Below are 21,438 nucleotides of genomic sequence, written 5' to 3'. Positions count from 1 at the left end.
GTGAGGAGATGAAAAACTGCCATCAGAATGAAAAGTGCTAGAAGCAGCAAAAACACATGCAACAGCAAGGTTAGCAATTGGGTAGGAAAAAGGAGAAAAAACCTCTGCAGAATCTTCGCTCTCAGCAAAAATTGAAGGCAAAACCCAACAGATTCTGTTTAAAGAAATCGTTTACAGCGATTTTCTTTACTCCCGAGTTAAAGTGTGCATGTTCTCATTCCAGCTGAATAAGGGAGCCTTTTTGCTGATGCAGAACACATCTTACTAGTTCATTTTCAGTACAATGCACAGAGAATTAAGTGCACAATTCCTGGTAACAAGAATGGAGATTGCACACGTCTCCTTCCTTCCTGCACATCACAGAATAAATAACTGGGAGTGCAGGGCAGAGAATGCCAGACACATCACTCTGGCTTTGGTTATCAGGACTTGAAGGGCTATAGCTAAAACCTACCCTAAAACAGAGGAAATATTTCTCTGTATAGCAATTCTTCCTATCTACCATTTACAAGAGCAATGACCAGTCTTAATATGCAGCAGCTGAATACAAATCAGGCTGAGAGCTCTGCGCTGTGCAAAACCATCAGAAATAAATGCCTCAATTTCACTTTCTCAGGAAATCATGTCAACATCAGCACAGCCAGGTCTTCCTTCCAGTATAATCTCAATCAGGGCACAATTCAGCTCTGATGGGCTTTTGTAAATATGGGACTGACCTTTCTAAGCTTGTGACAGGGGCTTCAGTGTCGCCTGATCCGAGGTGATGAGCTCCCTCTGATGAGCTCCCTCCCAGCTCATCTCATGGGGGTTTAACAGTGTGCAGGCTCTGGGCTCAGCATCTGGGAAACAGGCATGACACTGATCCTGGGCTGGGATGGGTCTGAGCCACAGCAGAAGCAGAGCTGCATTCAGGCATGCAGATGTGGGGTGGGGGCACAAAAGATCTTTTTTTTCTCTTGCATCAGAAAGGCAGGAAAGATCTTATTAGAGCAGCTCCAAAGGAGGGCCATGGAGATGCTCCGAGGGCTGGAGCACCTCTCCTGTGAAGACAGGTTGAGAGAATTGGGGTTGTTCAGCCTGGAGAAGAGAAGGCTCCAGGGAGACCTTACAGCACCTCCCAGTACCTAAAGGAGCTTATAAAAAGGAGGGAGAGGGATTTTTATACTGGCAGACAGTGATGGAACAAGAGGGAATGGTTTTAAACCAAAAGAGGAGAGATTCAGGCTTGATGTTAGGAAGGAATTCTTCCCTGTGAGGGTGGTGAGTCCCTGGCACAGGTTGCCCAGAGAAGCTGTGGCTCACCCATCCCTGGAAATGTTCAAAGCCAGGCTGGATAGGGCTGGACCAACCTGGGATAGAGGAAGGTGTCCCTGCCCATGGCAGGGGGATCGCAATGAGATCATCTGTAAGAGCCCCGCCAAACCAAATTATTTTATGATTCTATGAGTATTGAGAAAATAACTTATGACAAAACTTCCAACCTGCTTGTAAGATTATCGTGTCTGTTGGTTTACAGCTTCACCTAATTGAATGTTTTCCTTTCTCAAGTAAAAAGGGGGTGTCTCCCTGACTGCACAGAAGGTGCTGGACTCCTCTCTGGAACCGGGAGTAGCTGGGACAGGGTCGCTGTCACCTTTAGTATTAAAGCCATCCCCTCCCTGGTGCAGAGGGGCATGGCCAAACCATGGCTTGAAAATGGCCCAAACTACTCTTTAGCCCTACCTAGGACACAAATGGTCTAGGAAAGTGCCACAGCTACTGCTCATGGTCTACAAGCAATGATTGTGAGGCTTCTAGCTGGAACTCTGAGCTCAGTCTGCTCTTTCTGCCCTTATTTTTTTTAAGGAAATCACTAAACCGTTGCACCTTTTTACCAAGTGACTGAAACAAACACAATCTCTTTGGTTTTGATTGAAGGTGATGGGGATGCTAGATACAACTGGTTGTTGTAATCATCAGTGTTTTGTTGAAGAGAAGGTTACTGGATTTAAGTGCTACAACTCTAGTTTCCAGAACTGGCTGAGAAGAGTCTTCCAGTAAATAAACTGGAATAATTAATTCCTGAATATTATCTTATCATAATCACAGAACAGTTTGAGTTGGAAAAGACCTGTTCAAGGTCTTCCAGCCCAACCCCCTGCAATGAGCAGGGACATCAAGGTCATGGTGTTGGTTGCTCAGAGCCCTGTCCATCCTGGCCAAAGTGTTTCAATGGACCCATCACCTCTCCAGGCAATCTGTGCTAGTATTTTACCACCATCATTGTAAAAAACCCCTTCTTTATATCTGATCTAAATTGGCACTCCTTCAGCTTAAAATAATGAGAGGAGGCTGCTTTTAGTGTAGAGGATACACAGCATCATTTCATTCCTTCCCTGTAAAAACCAAAACACACCAAGGAACAGAGAGATGAAATTCAGCAGTGAATTGCTAAAACGTGCGTATTTCAGGCTCTCATCAAAAGCTGCTGCTGCTGTGGCATGCCCATGTGTTCATACAAGGAGAGCACCCCGAGACTCTGCCAGCTACAAATTGTGTTTTGCTTGCAGCTCTGACGAGGAATCATTTTCGTAGCAAGCGCAGAGTGGCCCTGCCTGGAGCTCCCGTCTCCGAGCCTCTTTGTGCATCTATAAATAGCAAACCATCATCAGCTCACCTCCTCTGAGCTCATCACACCCTCCTGCCTGCTTGTTGAGGCTGTCACCGTGACTCAGATGTCCCCTATCAGGTTCCCTGGGCAGGGAGATTCCCCATACATTAAATGGCATCCTGAAGCTATTTAAGCTCCTTAGGTTTATATCACCTAAGCTGCTTAGGTTTCTATCACCAGCAGTGATATGATGTTGAAGAACCTGACATTTGAAGCAATGTAATTACAATTTAAGGTCTCAGAGCTCCTAAACACTCAAGTTAACAGAGAAGGTCTGCATCATTTTGACGACAACACTGAGTGAAAATAAAGTGTCAGAATCCCAGACGAATGTCAGACACAAAATCAAGGACAAACAAGCTGTGACCATGTAGGACTGCAGCATTTCACAGATCTTCCTGCAGAATTCCCTAAGACACCAGGCATCAATCTATTTCCCTTACATCCAGCCCCCTGCTCAACAAAAATATTATTATTTACACTCTAAACCACAATTGTCTGTTATTCTTTGCTTAAGAAATGCACAGATGAAAAAAGATATTTCTCATTTTAATCGACTTAATTTTGAGACTTTATTTATAATTGCTGAAATGACTGTAACTTCAATCTAATATTGCTTTCAACCCCTTGTAGTGGCAATTACTCGTGTATTCATCAAAGTGCAGGATTGTTTGCACTAGAAATCTCCAGATAACCTGCTTACTCTGTGACACTAGAGATATCTGTCAGGCCCTAATTCTTCATTTCCTGAATAAATGTTTCATAGACTCCATACTCAGAATGCAAAAAGAGGAAAATACTCTTTTGATCATTCATTTGAAATGTTTGCTTCATCCTTTGAAAATGAATGTAACCCAGCATGCCGTCAGCAGTGAGACAATTTAGCTGGATAAATTAATATGCAGAGATTTAATGACATTTTGTGGTCTTTCAAGTGATGTAAACCCAGAGTTTCACTTCTCCTGCATACATCTGGCCTCTATCTTGCTGGGTTTAAGGATGAAATGTTGCTGGAGATGCTGCCCAAGCTCCCATTTGAGCTGAGTGTGGATGCCAGAGCCAGGACAGACCCTCAGTGTCTGTGCAGCTCCACCCCTGAGGTCCAGGGCAGATATGGAGATTTTAACACTTTGACTCAATGATTTAAAAGGTGTTTTCCAACCTAAATGATTCCATGGTTCTGTTCTGTGTCTGTACCTGTACACACTGAACATTTTACCTCCTAATATTGTAGTGAGTCCTGCCCTGCCTGTACCAAATTCAGAAACAAGAAGTCTTGTGATTGACCCAGAACAACTGTTTCTCATGAAATAAAAATCCTAGAGAACTGTGTACTTGTTAATATTACCCACCCAGGGATGCTGTGAGATAAACACCTAAAAAACAGCAAGGAAGGTGTAATTTCAGAGCTGTGAGTCCATCCTTTTTCAGAAGGATGTGCACCAGGACAGCTGGAGAGCCAGGCTGCTCTTCATGCTGACCCTCATAACTCTCACCTGCTTGGTAAGCAAATGCAGTTTGCAGGAAGGAACAGAAACAAGCAGCAATTTAACTTGTGGTGCTTTACAATACTTTTAGAAATGCAGAACTGCAGAAAAACAGAGGTGGAGATCAGCTGGTCTGTGAGGATTGTATTGTGTAACCTGCCTGTGGAGCTGAAATACACACACTGAGGACAATCTGGCTTTCTACTTCAGGTGTGCATATTTTTAATGAAATATATAAATTGCCAAGCTTAACTATTGATTTATTATGATATTTGATAATTGGTTAGCAAAAAGAGACCAGTAGTTCTCTTGGCACTAATTGTGGTTTTGTTATTTTCTTCCCTTCTGTACCTGACTATTCCCTGTCATCACCTGCCTTACACCTGTGCTGAGCAAAGACAAGGCACTGGATTTGTTTGTGTAGAGCCCATGTAGGCTCCCTGCCATATCCAGGAGTCTGAGACACTATAATAATTCAAATCATAATATGCAAACAGAATCCAATGTCATGTATTGAGAACCTGTTTCTGCTCTGCTTTAAAACATCAATAAATAAGGATTTTCCTTCTGGTGTCACTTATTCTGTTACTTATTTTTATCAAGGGAGCCAGTTGCAACAAGTAGAACCCCGAGCTGGTTAAAGCTTATTTCAAGTTAATTTAAAATAATGCATTCTCTCTCTTGATTCATCCATCTCTACAGAGAAAGCAGCAAGCAATCCAGGACATTCAAAGAGTAACAACATTCAGATGTGTCTAGACATAAATAGCAACTTCTAAACCAAGAATTTGCCTCTGGAGCCTTTTCAGTAGGTCCTCAAATAGGAAATATTTAAAGGGCTATCATGATAGTATAATTTCTCTTTGTTTGAGGCAAGGATGGAGTCAATGTGTCATAAGGCACTAAGAAAGAACAAGAGGAATCTCAGTGAGACAAAATGAAAGGACTTCATTATAGACAAGACCCTCACTCTGGCTAAATCAATCATAAATCTGCTGACTTCAGTAGCCAAGGATTTAATGACACAGCTTCAACCAAAACCACTTTTTAGCACTGTATTGTACAATCTGAGGGCTCAATTTTATTTTTTCCTGTAAGTTTGTACCCCAGAGCTGCAGGATCTGGCCATGTGCCTGCAGCAGAGCTCCCACTTGAAGCCATGTCTGCAGCAGGGACTTTGAACAACACTTTGAGCAATATCCCAAACTTCCAGCATGGGAAAGCTCTTTCTAAATATGAGTCTACCTGAGATTTCTTTGAGTATTAAGCAAAGAATTTGAATTCCAGTGCTAACAAGTTGGTGTTTCCACAAATTGACATGAAGTGTCCTCAAGAATAGTGGCACAGAACCCAAGAGAGATGCACTGACATCACCTGCCAACAGCTCCAGCTCTGTCTGACCTCTCCCAAGCAGGAGAGTGGGAGACTGAAACATCCCAGACATCACATCCCAGACTGCAGGGAAAGGCACCAGCAGTGAGTGAGAGCTCTGCCTTTGCCTGCCATGGGTTATCACCCTAGAACAACATACTCCTTTACCCCCAAACACAAGCTCGAAGCAGATGAATCACAATGAAAATACTTTAAATTTCACTGAAAATACCTAAAATTTAATTTTGCTATTTCTTTATGCAGAAGAGAGAGCACACAAACAAAACTGGGAACAACAAATGGAGTTCTCCAGTCCAGTCCTTTTCCCACCCAATAAAGGGGATGCTTTGCCACCACTTAATTCAATGGAGAAATTCCTTTAGGTCTCCATGGGAACAGCATTGGGTCTATAATACTTAACTATACTATAAGTACCAAATTCTATAAGCTTTGGCTGAAACTTTTTAGTGTCCTTTAAAAGATCTCTGTGGATAAAGAACTTCAGGCTCTGGAGTCAATAAAGTCAATGAAGCAGCTTTCACAGGCATCAAAAGTTCACTTTCAAACTTTTCAACAAAATAGTTACTGGAATTTGGGGGAAGGCAGCACAAAGAAAACACTGTAATAACTAACACAATGACCCTTTCAACAGGGCAGGCGAGCAGCCTTCTTAATGAAATTGGACTTCATGTACGTTTGGACCAGACAGTGAAAGAAAATCTCTCACCAGCACATCACAAGGCCAATAATGTGTAAACAGATAATAGCAAGAGCTGTGTGGTTCATAATTAATTCAGAGGAGATGGCATTTCTGCCTTCTTCCCATTTTGATCAGTCATTGAAGACAATTTGCCTCAGCCTGTGTGAATAATAATATTTCAGAATTAAATCCTTCAAGTCCCATAATGATAGAACTAACATGAAGTAATAAAATAGCAATATTTATATTTACTGGACATTGTAGTTATCTGGCAGAATTCTAGACAAACCTCTGAACCCATAATCTTCTAGTCATACCAAATCAATTTCAAAATTGACAGAACTATAAAAAAAATCATAAAATATAAAAAAAATTATTTATGGAATAAATAAATGGTGATGATAATGAACAGTGTAATTAATACTCTAACACTGAGGCAGAGCAGTTAAAAGTTCAACAGGGGTTTAAAAACAATGTGAATTTGTTCAATGATTTTTGCAAGCAGAGGTTTATCCAGGATAAAAACCTCTGTGGGTCTCAGATACTTGGGATGACCTTTCTCTGACCAACTTTTTCCCTGATGAATATCTATTTAGGGCTCCCTTTGTGCCTGAGGTTGTTGCTGTGCCAGGTAGAGCCTCTGCTCAGGCTCCAGAATCCTCCCCAGCCTGGTGGCTCCCAGCTCAGCCCATGGTATGTGTACCAAATTGGCAGCTGTCAAAATTATTCAGCTTAGAAATGCATCAGACACGGCAGTTAATGACCCAAACTGAAAAACAGGGGAAGAAACACAAGATCTTTTCAGTCCTAGGGGCTGAGGGCTGAACACCCTGTGCTACAGGTGGAGGCTGGGGCAGGGACACCTGCCCACCCTTCAGCACCAACAGCCTCTACAGCCAAGTCTGTTATCAGTGCCACCAAACATCTCCCTTATTGCAGCAGTGTGGTGTGACCCAGCTCTGGCACTTGTTTAAGGGCAAAAATAATTTATTTTATGACCTCACTGAACTCCTGATCAAAACACTGACATAGTGGGATTTTAAAACAAACTTTCTTCTAATAACATTTGCACCAGCTCAGAAAATGCCACGCTACATGCTCTGACCACATCATGAAAAAGGGCTCATCTGGATGCTGAACAACATCCCCTGCTTGGGAGGAGCATGTTTGCTTTCTGGCAGGATGCAGCTTTCACACAGACCACAGCAGACACAAGCATTAGGAATGGATTCACGCAGTCACGGAGGCTGAATGTTACCATTAGTGGGATAGTACCAAATACAGAAGATACCCTGTCTTAAAAATCTTTATTTTCAACGCAGATACCAAGGATAATGACAAGAAAGCTTTAGGGAATATCACAATTTCCATAGCTTGTGATGCTAATTTCAGTCATTATCAGAAAGTCTAAAAATTTCTGCCTGTTTTTTGTTCTCTGCTCATGGTGGCTGAGCTATGAGATGAATTCAAGGAGCAATAACAATGCTAAGCAAAAACTCCTCAAATCCTAAAGCCTAATTATTTTCAAACACTACTACCTAAAGTTTCTACAATAGCTCAAAAAGCCCTCTCCTATGTACATACACACACATAATCCAAGATAAATTATTTTCTAGAAGACTCCTATCCTTTGGATGCACAGCTAAAGCAGTGCAGCATCGTGTTAATGGGGTTTGTTCATTGATTCTTCATATTTAATTTTTTTTTAGATTTAGCTCCTTTTCCTCTCACCTCTTTCACCATCATGAATATGAAGAGATTTCCAGAGATTATCTGTGAAGATTTATGTTTAACAAAACTGTCCACTTACCTGCAATAACGCACATTCTTTGCTGGTCTTCTAGTTTTGGACAGGTTTTATCCCCAAAACTTCAATGAAATAAAAAGAACACCACCTAAATCATTTACTGCTCTAGCTACAGGTGTTCATATGGCCCAAGGCTGGATCCAAGGGTTTACACCACTTTACACTTCTAAGGAATTTGGGTTTGCTGAGGAGGGTCTGTGATCCATTGTCAGTGTGACAACAGGACACACACATTCTGTACTCTGCTGAAGCTCCTCCATTAGAAAGATTAACAAAATCAGGGACAAGAAGTCAGATGATTGTTTTAATACTTAAACAACAAATTAAACAGAGTGCTGGAGCTGGCACTGCTCACACAAATGCTGCCCACTCACCCAGAGTCTCTGGTCACTGTTTCCCACTCACCACGGAGCCCCATCCAAAGCAGAGGTGGAGAATCTGCCTTGCCAACTCACACATTACAGCAGATTGCCTGCTGATTACACCTTTCCTCTTCCAGAAAACAATTCCTAACAAATAAGGCATAGTATTTGCCTGGGACAGCTTCCACAAACAGTAAAAACCTCAAATAAAAACACAGGCTGGGAAGTCTGGCCGGATGAGAAGTTGCTTCCTCTCCTGGTGCATTTTTATATACATCAAAAGCTCTTTTCACAGACTCTTGACATGTTAAATGTGAAGTATTTAACTGTCTACATTATCCTGTTTTATTTTGAATATCTCAATGTCCCTGTAGTGATCATGGAATCTTCCTTTTTTCCTGTAAATTTTTTATTAGGCACCTCCTAATCTCTAAATATTTAAGAGCTTTATTTGTTTGACACACTGAATTAATTGACTATTAATACAAAACCTCCCACAAAGAAGCTGCAGATATAGTACCTCAAGCTGTGATTTCTTCACTTCTCACAGCCTAAGGCCTTGATTCTTCAATTACACACATTTATCTGTACTATGGTGAAGAATCCCAATGGGACAACTCACACGAATGAAGTTAATCACATTTGTGAAGATCCAAGTCCCCTAGTTCTGGCTTGGGACTGCATTTGGATGAGACATCTTCAGGGAAATGAGATCTGAAGAAAGCAGCACGAGCAGTGCAGTGTTTGATTCTTCTCATGAATAATGTTAGTGTGATAAACCTGAAGGCAAAGGTGGTTTTATACCTGAAACTCAGACTGGGGAATGCCCAGGAATGGTTCACACCCACAGCCCCACCAGTGGCTTCCTGACTAACCCAGGAACTCTGCAAACCTGGATGCCTCCGTCTGTCCAACTGTAAAATCAGGGGAATGACATGGATATATAGGACAACAACTCTGGGGTGAATAATTTAAAGACATTTCCACTGTTTTTCAATCTTTATATGAATCCAATGGAAAAGAAGTGATTATGAACTGTTTAATATCAATGAACAAAAGCCCCATGAGAAGCTATAAATCCAAAATGTGAACCCATCAGCCCTTTCTTAATTAATCCCACTGTCCTAACAAGCTTAGTGCATTACATCTCCCAATACATTAAAAATCAAGCATCCCAGTATAGTATTTAAGAAGGTAATTGTGCCACTGTGACTACTGAGTGCTCTTGTGAATCAGGGCACTTGAACCTTTTTGTCTTTGTCATCACTCCTGCTCTTTGTAGAAGAAAAGGGCTTTCATCTGTCCCTTACCCACACTCCTGACCTGTTTCAGCACCCACACACAGCTTCAGGGCAGCCTGCAGGGCTCAGCCCAGTGATCAGATGGTCCCAAAAGGCTGGAGGTGGGAGCAGAGAGGAACACCCAAACCTGAACAGTCACTGCATCTAAACCCACTGGAGATGCTGAACATGGGCATGTGAAGGCTCCAGGAGGAATCTCTAGCCCTGAGCAGCACCAGTGAGTGCTGACAGCTCACACACATTGCATCCTGTACTCCATGACCTCTGGCCTGCTTCCTTCTGCCTGGTAACTTATCTGTTCTCTAGCAAGTTTTAGCAGATTTTAACCAGTGCTCTCTGATTTTAATGTGCATTAGGGTGACTTCTGTGAGCCTTTCTCCCACACCCCCTGGGGATGTCCTGTGCAGCTCCAGGATCCCACCTGCAGAAACAGGAGCTCCTCTGTCCCAGTGTGTCCCCACAGGTCACCATGGAGCCTGGATTCTCACCATTCCCACATTCCCTGCAGAGTCATGTCAAGTGCAGAGTCATCTCAAATGTTACTGTGGGAAATCTGGTGAGCAAGGGAGTGCTCCTCCCTGTTGTCATTGTATTTCAGGGGTTCCATACTGTAAGAGTACCATACCTTCTTAGTGTTTCTCCTGGACAGCTCTTCCAAGCACTGACTCTTTCTTCTCACAGCAGCCAACTGACTCCAATTCCCCTAAACCAGCCACCCCACTCTTTTATAGCACTCTTCTTCTCATTGCTTACAGCTGTGGCCTGTTAAAGTCAGGGCTGCCTCTAATCTTTAATAATTAGCCCAGCTGCAATGCCTTAGGGGTAAGATTACTTTCTATATTCCCTTTATTTTCTTATATTCTATCTCCCTACACCTCCCCACCCTGGGACACCTCACCCTTATCTGAGGGACAGCAGGACATTTTCCAGGTGTAGGCTCCAAGTTCTGCCCTCTGCACAGAATGCTCTCAGACACCTTCAGACACTCCTGTCCCTGAACAGTGTGGGTCCCAGCACAGGCAGCCTGCAGCACCCATCATTAATTAAACCCCTGCTCCAATTTTGTTTCTCACACATCCCAGAGACACAAAAACACGTTCTGAGCGTCATCAATCTATAACTGGGCCAAACTGGCTGTTCAGGAAAAATCAAATTAATGTGAATACTAATGAACAGCAAATCTCAGCTCATGCACATGTCAAAGGAACAAAAATACTGAAAGAGGAGGCAAATTAAAAAAAGATAAATCAAAGTTTAGATTAAGAAGGGGGAAGCTTTTCCATGTTATATTTATGAACAAAAAAGTCTTTGCATTGATGTCTTAAGCCATGTAGCACCACTTTGTCAGTGTTACTGAAACTTTACCACAACCAAAAGCAAATTGGATCCTTTGGAGTTCCTGTTATTAATCAGCCATAGATGGAAAAATTCCTAAACACAAATTCAGCAATTCAAGGAAAGCAAACTGACTTAATGAGAGCAAAGTCATTACACAGCATTGATATTTTCTGAGCCTTGGTACACTAATGTTTATCCAAGGCACAGCAGTTTTACTCCACAAGCTACTGTCAGAGTTGGGTTTGGCAGTATTCTGAGTGCCATTTCTAAACTTCAGTGCTGCTCCTGGAAGCCACAGACCTTTACAAGCAGGTGTGAGGTGTAAATTGGTATTTTTGTTTCAGTGCACTGAGAATAACTTCTAGTAATGACTGCTGTAAATAAACAACACTTTCTTTTCTAGGTGAAATAAATTTCCACTGCTTTTTAGGCACCAAAGGCCATGTATTCTGGTATGGGATTTGGGGAGTTTAATATATATGTAATGCTGGCTGGAATTATGAAAAGTTGTTACAATTTTAATGCTGGAAGAAAAAACATGGCTTAATTCTTTACTGCAGTCAGCTAGCCTGGTTTACAGAATACAGTAAGAAATTACCACATCAACACAAAAACAAAGCCAAAGTTCCTTAAACTGTCAATTTAAAAATATGTGGAGCCTATGATACAGACATGAGACCTGACCACACAGTACACAGTCCAGCTTTAAAGAATAACTCCATTAAATCTGCAGACATGTTTTGTTGGTGATTAATTTTTTCCCTACCCCCAAGGGAAACTCATGGGAAACCTCTTTAATTATTAGAAGATATTCAAAACTATATTACAGTATCACTATGTGAATATAGGGCAGATTTAGATGACATTTTCCAGGTTTGTAAAATACAATATTTCAGAAAAATAAAACTTATTAGAATATGTTCTCATCAAGCCTGGTCACCCAGGTTATGTTTGCAACTCTGCTGTTGGTTTAAGGTGGGACTTTTAGCAAAATAGTTTTATCTGTTTCCCCATTTGTAATTGGCAGCTACCAAAATGTCTCTTCCTCATACAACTGAGGACACACAGAGTCAAGTCAAGCTGTGGTGCAGAAGCAAAGCCATGCCATGAAGACAGTTGCATTGTGGATTAACTTTTCTGTTTGTAAAGTGCAGGGTTATCAACAGCATGGACAAAAAAAATGAGCCCTTGGAAAAAGATAAGAGTAAGAGCAGAATGTCTTGCACTAAGGTTATGTATTTAACAGTTTTACATGAAATAGTCATATATAAAAACTTTTTTTAAGTGCTTTTCTCCAATTTAAAAATCTAAAGAATTCAAAAATAAGGCATTCAATATTTGAAAAAGTACAGATTTACAAAATGTGTATATTCTGTCATGAAAACTCCACACCAACATTATACACTTGGAAAAAAAATACAAACAGGATATATTACAAATTTATGTAGCAATAACTTAGTTCTTACCATGCAATAAAAAGGACGTTAATTGAGATACACAAGCTTTTAGCTTCCCCTAAACTGGAGGGCTTAATTTTGTTTGCAAATGAGTTTTTATGCAAATTCATAGAACTGTGGCACTTGAAATTTCTGGTAGCCTTTCTATTGAGAGTTAAATTGTACATAATGATTATGAGGATGGAGAGTAACACAGCAGCTGTTATGAATCATTCCAACTTTGTTCGACAATAGCTGAAACTCTTTTCTCATATTCACGTTTGTTCTCCTGGTAAAGTTGTGCTGCCTGACTGTTTGCTGGACTGTTTGGATTGGGTTCATCAAGCAGAGACTAGAAAAAGGGGAAAATATAATGTGAGACAAACCAACACATGTAAATCAAGGAAAAAATCAACTTACTTTCAAGTCAAATGTGTTTCAGAGGCAGACACAACTCAGAATGGCCCAGTTAAAAAACCTAGTTAAACTCATGGTTAGGCATCCCTAATTATATTACTGACCCACAAATTACACCCTGCCTAAGCATCAGTGCTGCACACACTTGTAGCTTCACAAACCAAACAGAGACAGTTTGTGCTAGTCAGCACTATGGAGCTAAATGACTATTTGGTAATTACATTATCCTGACATTCAGGACTAAAGAGGGACTAAGATGTCTACTACAAAACATCACTGTTGAAAAATTAGAAAATCACACAGGAGCAAAGGAATTGTGCGTTTCCACTGAGCCAGGCCATTTTTACTTATTCCAAGTAGTGTGTTTCAGCAATATTGTCCCTTTGAGGGCTTCACAGTAAAGTTAAATGTTTCAAACATGAGAAAATTTTCTGCATCTGATATCCTATCTTGAGTAAAAACAGTCAAAAATGAACACAAACCAGTAGCTGCTTTCCTGTGCAAAAATATATAATGGCAGTTTTTTTATCTCAGAATTAGCAATTATGTAGCATCTCTGTCTTTATTTGATCTAAAAATACTGCTTAGCTCATAAGGATTTGAAGCTCCCCTTGATACAGACACCTGGCTATCCTCATCACTGAGCTGTTAATTCTGGAATAGAGACCAACACCACCATAATTATTTGGTAAAACAGATGGAAAGTTACCTGAATTGAAGTTAAAATAGATGAAACATCATATGTTGGACTCCAGCGATTCTGAAGAATATCTAAACATATGCTGCCATCTGCATACACTGTAAATACAACACAGGTGTCACTTAGAATCTGTCAGATTTATGGCACTGCTCAGGGCAGAGTTATTGTTCCAATGCAGTCTGTGCTGAGATTATTAATGCTTTAGGAAAGAGGACAGCAGTTTGTCTCACCATCTTCTGTGGCTTGACACATACTTTGAAGATTTATTACTGAAATTAACAGAACACCTAAGAGGGAAAGAAGGAAGGTCTGAAGACTATGGCATTAGCACAGGAAGGGGCAGATTTGGTGTCCTGCTCCTGCAGGGTGACTGACCCACACTGTCACAGTGGAGAGGCTCCCAGAGAGCAGCAAGGCTTCACTGCAGGAGTGGAACCCCTCACACCATGAGCAGGGACAGCTCCTGCCCCATTTTCACACACTCACTATCAGAGGCACCAAGGCAGACAGAAAATATGGAAAAGTGCCTGAAATCCTGCTTCTGTCTGGATACCTATCAGTCTTCTGGAGTTCACATGAACCTGAGACTCACTGCTCAAACTTCTACACCCTTGTCTTCCAGCTTGCTCCCAACAAATTACAGACCTTGTGGCAGAGACAACCTGGCCTGCACAGTATCTGAGATATAATTTCTACAGAGGAGCAGCAGGCAGGTTTCTTCCTGCACTCAGCAAAACCTATCAGTGCTGGGGGAGACAGCACGGTGCACTCTCACAGCTGCCCTCACCACTAAGATGGGGTCAGACATCTCCTCTATGACTGAGCATCCTTATTTTCTTCCCTGTGCTGTCCTGGTGGGCACAGAGCACCAGATGAAAGCAGGGACTTGGGTGAAACCTCACCTGGCAGGAATAATCAACACTTGGCTCCAGCAGCTCCTGCAGCTCATGCTGTGGCTGCACAGACATGGCTGCTGTTAAATGGAAGGGGGCAGGAATCTGCAGCCAGAACTGCCTCTTTAAACCAACCAAAGTGCAGCCTCTGCTGCTGAAAATACTCACAGGCTTTGCTACTGAGGCTACATATTGATCAGTAAGAGGCAGATAGCTGCTTCTTAATAGCATCATAACTCCAAATTTTTTGTCAAGCAGTTGCTGTCCTAGACATCTACTTAGGAGATGGCAGTGAAGAGAGATTAAGCATTCTGGAGCTGCAGAGAATGCCTGACCACACTGTAATATTTAATGAGTATTAGAGCTAAATAAAGATGCTTTACTCACCATTTGGATGGAACATTTTTGATAAAAACCTAACAGTCGGAGGCTTATTTGGATATTCTTCAGAAAATTCTATTACTAGTTTAAAAGTACCTGTCCAAACAAAGATAAAGAAAATCAGATAATTAACAACAAAAGAACATATCCAGGAACATAGACAACAAATTAATTTATGTACTCCATGAACAGTATTTCTCCTCACCATTATTTAAAAAAAAAAAAACAAAACAACACTGAATCTGATTGCTTTTCATATTTCAAGTGATATTGGAACTATGGAATTACTGCTTAGAATAACAAACCCAGCAGTAGTGGTTGGGTAGGAGCTTGGAGACTCAGTGTACACATGGCAAAGGCAGCTTTATCCCACTTTTCCATGACCCAGGGATGCTGGGCCCATGGACTCGGGTGACTTTAAGGCGTTTCATTAAGAAGGCATTGTGGTGCCAGCAAAGAAACACTGGAATTTCATAATCAGCAATCTCAGTCTTTGGAGCTCACAACTGATTCACTGAAAACCTTTGTTATGGATCAGTGAATAATTTACTGTAATTCCTCCAACCCAACACAGAGAAAAACCCATCTGCTGCCAATTACTGCAATAATACTATAATTATTAAACTCATTATTCCTCATGTGCCTGAGGGAGGGTCATTACACACCAGCTTTCATGTTTATGTACAAATCTGGGATTCCCTCAACCTCACTGAGTTCTATATTGAGAACACCTCCAGGTTTTTCACCTGTTCTTCATTAGGGGAACAGTGATGAATCAAACATGCCAAAAGATGAAACGAGAAAAGCTCTTGTTGAGCTCAGCTAAAGAGATGTGCAAACACACCTGGCAGTGTCAGGCCAATAATCCCTGCTAAAAGCTCTTGTGGGTATGTATGAAAAAGCCTTGATAGGAGCATTGCTTCATAGCTTTCTATCCAACCATGAGCCAGCACAATAAGACACTTCTTAGATCAAGATACATATTTTTATAGCCCTCACTGCTTCACTTACTTGGTTTGTTTCAAATTATACACATCTATTATTTTTCAAAAGCAGAACAATGTTAGTACTGTTAACATTTATTAGAATGACAAAGGATACAAAGGACAGCAACTTACCATCTTCAAAAGGTGTCCCTTCTGGCCTGAAAGGTTTTAAAAAGAAACTCCAGTTAAAAATGATCATTACCTACTTCCACACAGGCACAATAAATGTATATCTTACTTCTCATCCTCTCCAAGATACAGGCAGAAGCAATCATTTAAATGACTACAGAAGCATCCATAGGTAACTTCTGAAAGCTTTGTTGTCTCTAAGACATGTCCCACAGTCACCTGCTATTTGGGATATCAACTTTATCATCATCCCAAACAATACACAGGCCTTCAGGTGACTAGTTTGGAACAAATGAGCAGACTATTAGCAAGCACACTTCAGTTTGATGAAAGGATACTAAGGCACCCCCTCTTCCACAAAATATTTAATGTAACTTCCCAGACAGATCCTGTACCTTGTCCTACTAGGATTCCATCCAATCACTAATACATCTGGATTTAATGGCTGAGAACATGTGGCATTTACATACTTTAAGGAGGAATTCTGCTTTTTCATAACACAGCATAACCTATTTATTAAGCCACATGCAAGCTTTATTCAACAAAAATGCTGAACAAATTTAAAATTTAGGTTTTTTTCGTTCCTAACCATTCCCCATTATCTGTGAAAAGAGATTTTTACCTTGGCTAATTTTTTAAGTTTACTGACTTAACATACATGAAACAAGAGAGTAACTGTAAAAATAAACATCAGGTTGTCACAGTTAGCCCTCTAACACCGAATTTTATAGTGACCAAAAACTCTTACCCAAATATAACTGCATTCCATTGCATTATGTTATTCTCAGATGGTGCACCACTGACACCCACAGGAGGGTCTTCTTGCAATCTAAGAATTACAAACATAGAATGACAAGTCATATATATTAAATACTTCCACCTGCAGATATAACTTACCAGTAATATCCACATTTTATAAATCATTTCTCATTCCAGATCAGCGAATACACAAAGCATCACATGCAGATTATCAACACTCTGAAAGACAGATATACAAAGCAACATACACCAAGATTTTCTCATGTTTTACACTGAGACACAAGGGCACAAGAGGTCTGATTAAGTGTTCAGGGAGCAAAGGATTAACTGTAAGAATAACTTATGCACCATGGACAGCTGGGATTTATGGTGCTACACTGTGAACTATGAGAGAGCAATTGCTGCTGGCTGCCTCAGTGAAGAGGAGAACAAGCTGCAGGCACAAGCAAGAGCTGAAATCCAGGCAGTGGCACACACACAGAGCATTCTTGCTGGGACTCAAGGCAAGGGACCATCAGAGGAGCTTTTCCTGCACACCCAGATCTGTGCATGACAAGTGGCTATATTTGGTATAAGCCTATTTTGACTGACAAGCTGATTGCTTCAAAAGAGAGCAAAGGGGAAACCTGCGTGCTGCTACTCCCTCTTACCAGCCCCACAAATGTGTTTATCTCTAAAGCAATTACAGGAACATTTAAAATTATTTTTAGTTCCTTAATCCTCGGACTAGGCAAAAGCATGTTGCTCACTGAAAGCTTCACAAACTTGAACCAGAAATATGTAATGCAGCCAAAGGACAGGATCCAAATGCCCCCGTGCCCATCACTGATCCATATTAAGGATCACAAGACCCTGACAAATGTACACCAGCAGGTCCCAATCAATCCACCTGCTCAAACCCCCTCAGTGACAGCTCCTACTGCCCTCACCTGTTTTACCTCCAGAGTTATGCAAGAATAAGGAAAATGCAGAGACTGCCCTTGTGTCACAAACAACTCTTGAGTGTTACCATGAGGTCTGATAATATCACAGCACACTTATAAACAAGTCACTACAAAAAGCTCTGCACACCAATGGACAAATTCTAACTAAATGCCAAATGCAGATTTACTGAGAGCTGTCAGCAGCACAGGCAGGCAATCTTCCCTGCACTTGCACTGCCTCAGCCTGGAGTAACACCATGGGTAAAACACCACTGTTTTACCAAATAATTATGGTCCAAGAATGCTGAGCAGTGCTGCTGCCCCACAGAGCCCCTTTAAACTCTGTGTTTACATCTCTGCTCTTGGAGCACACACAGTCCAGACAGCTGAGTATCAACAGCATAAACCACCTACTATTTTGGTCAGGGAAAGCAGGAACAGGATTTCTTCCTACGTGACAGCCAGGCTGCAGGCCAGCAGCAGTGCCTGAGCGTTAGCCTGATAAATGCATCTGGGAGATGACTTTGGTTTTTAGATCAACTTCAAAGCACGTGTGCACCCTGCTTGTCACAGGGTCTAACTGCAGACAGGATCTGGCAAGGACTGCAAATAGGGCTAATCCTGAAAGTCCTAAACAGCAGGGGAAATGTGGTTTGAGTACTCCCTTTTTATCAGCAAAGTAAATAAATAGCCTTTTATTTTTTTTTTGGTTTATTCAAACAAATTAGAGGAGGTAAGAAATCTGCTGAACACTTCTCTCTTGACTGCTCCTGACAATCACAGTATGCAAAAGCAGTTTATATTTAATGAAGTGAATCAGAGTTCACAGCACATTGTCTGTTCTTTCAGTATGAAGTATCAGCAACATAAGAAACAAATGCATAACTTGCAGCACAAAAGAGCAAAACAAAAACTGACGTGAAAAAGTTACATAACTTTTGGAATACTAAAGTCGCTATATATATGACAAATGGGTTTAATTTACATTGTCTACTTGGTTATATTTTTGGTTATATAGATTTAGAGTCTTCTCTAAATAGAGTCTCTCCAGCCATAACGTCAAAATTATTAAACCAGTCCTTGTAGGAATATAAAGACATAAAAACCACCACATCTGATTGCAATCTTGAAAAATTGAGGTAGTCAGCCTGAAAAAAAAATCACTGGTTCATCTGTGTAAGCAAATACAATAAAAAGTCTGAATATCCTGTTTTGATTTGAACAGGAATCAAGCAACACCCACTTAACAAACACCAACACTCACACAACAGCAGGGGAGGGCTCCACTTCCCAAAAAACCTCCTCCTGCTTCTACATGCACGAATCAGGCTTTTGTCGCTGCTGCTTTACGTGCAGCCACGTAAATTACCTACAATACACGTCAAGTGTTTACTGATGTGTTGTCAGGGCCTGGTATAACATGGCTATGCTAAAAAAAGAGACACTATCAAAGCTGACTCACCTCCAAGAACTCCTGAGCGACCCAGTCTGGAGAGCTCTTACTGTACATCCTGCAAGGAAACCTCCCACCCTTTTCCACACTCTGTTCTAAGTATGTTTACGTGTCAGACTGGAAATAATTTATTCCAGAGTCAGTGGTTCAGTCATTAACATTTAAAAGTGCAATTAATAACTGCTCCTTTAGCAGTTCGCGTATATTACACAAGAGTCTTCACGACTGCAAACTTTAAACACATTATCACAGGATCACAGAAACACAGTGCCCAAAAACATTAAAGGGCATTTTGCTTCTTATAACACACTAACGAAGCGTTCGCTAACTCTTTCCAGGTGCCTATCAAAACAAACTTATTTTCAGAGAGGCCCTCTGATCAGCAAGCCCGGAACACTTGTGAATTCCGCCGGAGCTATCCCGAAGCCGGAGCCGGCGGGTTGCGGCCGCTCTCGGGGCTGCGGGCAGGGCGGCACGGACCAGACCCGGGCACGGACACGGCCCTGGCAGCGGAGCGGGCCCGGCCCCGCAGCCCCGCCAGCCCGGCGCCCCGTGACCCCGCGGGCACTCCCGGCCCCGCAGCCGCCGCTCCAACTCCGATCCTCACACGCCCCCAGCCGTCGGCGCCCGGGCGAGGCGGCTGAACAAAGCCGGCGCTGCCCGGCGGGACCCCGCGCTCCCCTCGCTGCGCCCCCGCTCCCCCCGGCTCTGCCGCTCCCCTGCCCGGGGGGGCTCGGTGCCAGCCCCGGGCGCGGGGCAGCGGCGGGTCAGGCCCCGCTCACCTCTTGAAGTCGCGCATCAGGCGGCGGCGCGCCGGGGTGGACATGGCGGGGCCGCGGCGCCGCCTCCCGCCCGCGCTGCTGCGCGCCCGCACAAACAACCCGCAATGGCGGCTCCGCGCGCGGGGCGGGGCCTGCGCCGGCCGCACCACTGCGCCTGCGGGGGCGGGGGGGGGGGGGCGGGACCGCACCATCGCACCGGGCGGGGGGGTAACGGGGGGGAGGCGGCTCCTCGCTCGGCGGAGTTTGGGAGGAGGCAGCGGGAAAGGGTCGGGAGAGAGCGGGAATGCCGGGGGGGACAGGACTTGGGAAAGGGTTAGGAGAGAGCCGGGACTGCCGGGAGGGACAAGGTCCGGGAGAGCCCGGGACTGCCGGGTGGCAGGATCTGGGAAACGGTCCGGGAAAGCCCGGGACTGTCGCACCCCGGGACTGCCGGGGGGACAGGGCCCGGGAAAGGTCCGGGAGAGCCCGGCACGGCCGCCCCCGGCACGGCCGCCCCCGGCACGGCCGCCCCCGGCACGGCCGCCCCCGGCACGGCCGCCCCCGGCACGGCCGCCCCCGGCACGGCCGGGCAGCAGCAGCGCTGCCTGACGCTCCCGGAGCGGTTCAGCCTGGGGTTTCCCCTTGCCAGGCACACACACCAGCTCGCTGTGATCTAGCTGAACTTTGCAGAGCACACAAACAATTGCTCCAGGTCAGATTACAAGGTTGTACGCTTAGGTTCTTCTGTGCTGTGTATTCAGCCCACTCCCACTATTTGCAATAACTGAATGTCTTAAAAATTTAGTTCTTATCAATTTTTAATTTGGGATAATGGTCCATTTTGCCATATGGGTCTCTCGGCATTTCTTTAAGTTCCCTCTAAATACAGACTGATGTCCTGGCTCTCAGCCCTTTGTGAAAATCCCATTACTCCAACAGACAGAGCAGGTCTCTTTGAAGTCGTGACCCAGTTCTTACATGCAGTCTTGGAAGTTATCCCTGAACTTGGATTTGTGTGGTTACATGTGCCTCCCTGCTTTTCTTTCCGATCATTTTAAGGAGGTCAAAACATCATGGGACTCATAATGAAATGACAGAAATAAACGCTGTCTGCATCCCCTGCCCATTCCCATTGCCTCCAGCCATCCATCCAGGTGGTGGAACAGCACAGCCCAGGGTTTCACAGCACAAAGCTCAGAGATGCTTTTTCACCAAGCTAATGCCAGCCCTGCTGCAGCAGCACCACTCATTGGGTCATTTAGAAGAGGAATTTGCATTTCACACAGGGTGGGATTTAACTCTGCAAAGATTTACTCAGACCATTTTAATCCAATGTCCCAGCTTAGTAAAAATAGTCAGATGCCAAAAGTGAGGAATTCACACAAGTCCTGGTGCTGCAGGGGAGCAAGCTTTTCCAAAAGGCTGGGTAATAGGAAACTATAATACCCCAGCCACTAAAACATGATTCCCACCCTAGTGAGGAATGGTTCCTGGCAAGCAATCCCCTCCTCTGGACTCCTCCTCCTCCTCCCACCACACACGTTCCCATTTTTCATTCCACTGCTCCTCTAACTATATCCGGCT

The 21,438-nt window shown here is 43.1% G+C and overlaps 1 protein-coding gene across 2 annotated transcripts; it reads right to left on the bottom strand.

The window, feature by feature from the left end:
• Positions 1 to 10,931: 10,931 nt before the first annotated feature.
• UBE2B (ubiquitin conjugating enzyme E2 B) lies at positions 10,932 to 20,003 on the bottom strand. 2 transcript variants are annotated; one of them, XM_059483916.1, is made up of 6 exons: positions 19,876 to 20,003; positions 16,707 to 16,787; positions 15,962 to 15,987; positions 14,850 to 14,939; positions 13,579 to 13,667; positions 10,932 to 12,804 (listed from the first exon to the last, which is right to left on the bottom strand). In XM_059483916.1, exons 1-6 carry the CDS (start codon positions 19,917 to 19,919, stop codon positions 12,676 to 12,678), a joined length of 459 nt encoding a protein of 152 aa, XP_059339899.1. In that variant the 5' UTR covers positions 19,920 to 20,003; the 3' UTR covers positions 10,932 to 12,675. The 2 variants fall into 2 exon arrangements, with proteins under 2 accessions (XP_059339899.1, XP_059339900.1); XM_059483917.1 differs by lacking the exon at positions 19,876 to 20,003 and adding an exon at positions 19,103 to 19,123.
• Between the last annotated feature and the right edge of the window lie 1,435 nt (positions 20,004 to 21,438).

This window comes from Ammospiza nelsoni, chromosome 16, assembly GCF_027579445.1.
Source record: "Ammospiza nelsoni isolate bAmmNel1 chromosome 16, bAmmNel1.pri, whole genome shotgun sequence".
Taxonomy (NCBI): domain Eukaryota; kingdom Metazoa; phylum Chordata; class Aves; order Passeriformes; family Passerellidae; genus Ammospiza; species Ammospiza nelsoni.
This window is presented reverse-complemented; position numbering and strand designations above follow the sequence as displayed.

Bases quoted from the DNA above. Each gene is read 5' to 3' on its own strand.
- UBE2B (XM_059483916.1), bottom strand. From the start codon at position 19,919: ATGTCCACCCCGGCGCGCCGCCGCCTGATGCGCGACTTCAAGAG. The intron at 14,940-15,961 runs GTAAGTTGCTGT...TTGTTTGGACAG, and splicing joins AGGGACACCTTTTGAAGATG to GTACTTTTAAACTAGTAATA. The intron at 12,805-13,578 runs GTAACTTTCCAT...CCCTTTTTCTAG, and splicing joins CTATTTTAACTTCAATTCAG to TCTCTGCTTGATGAACCCAA.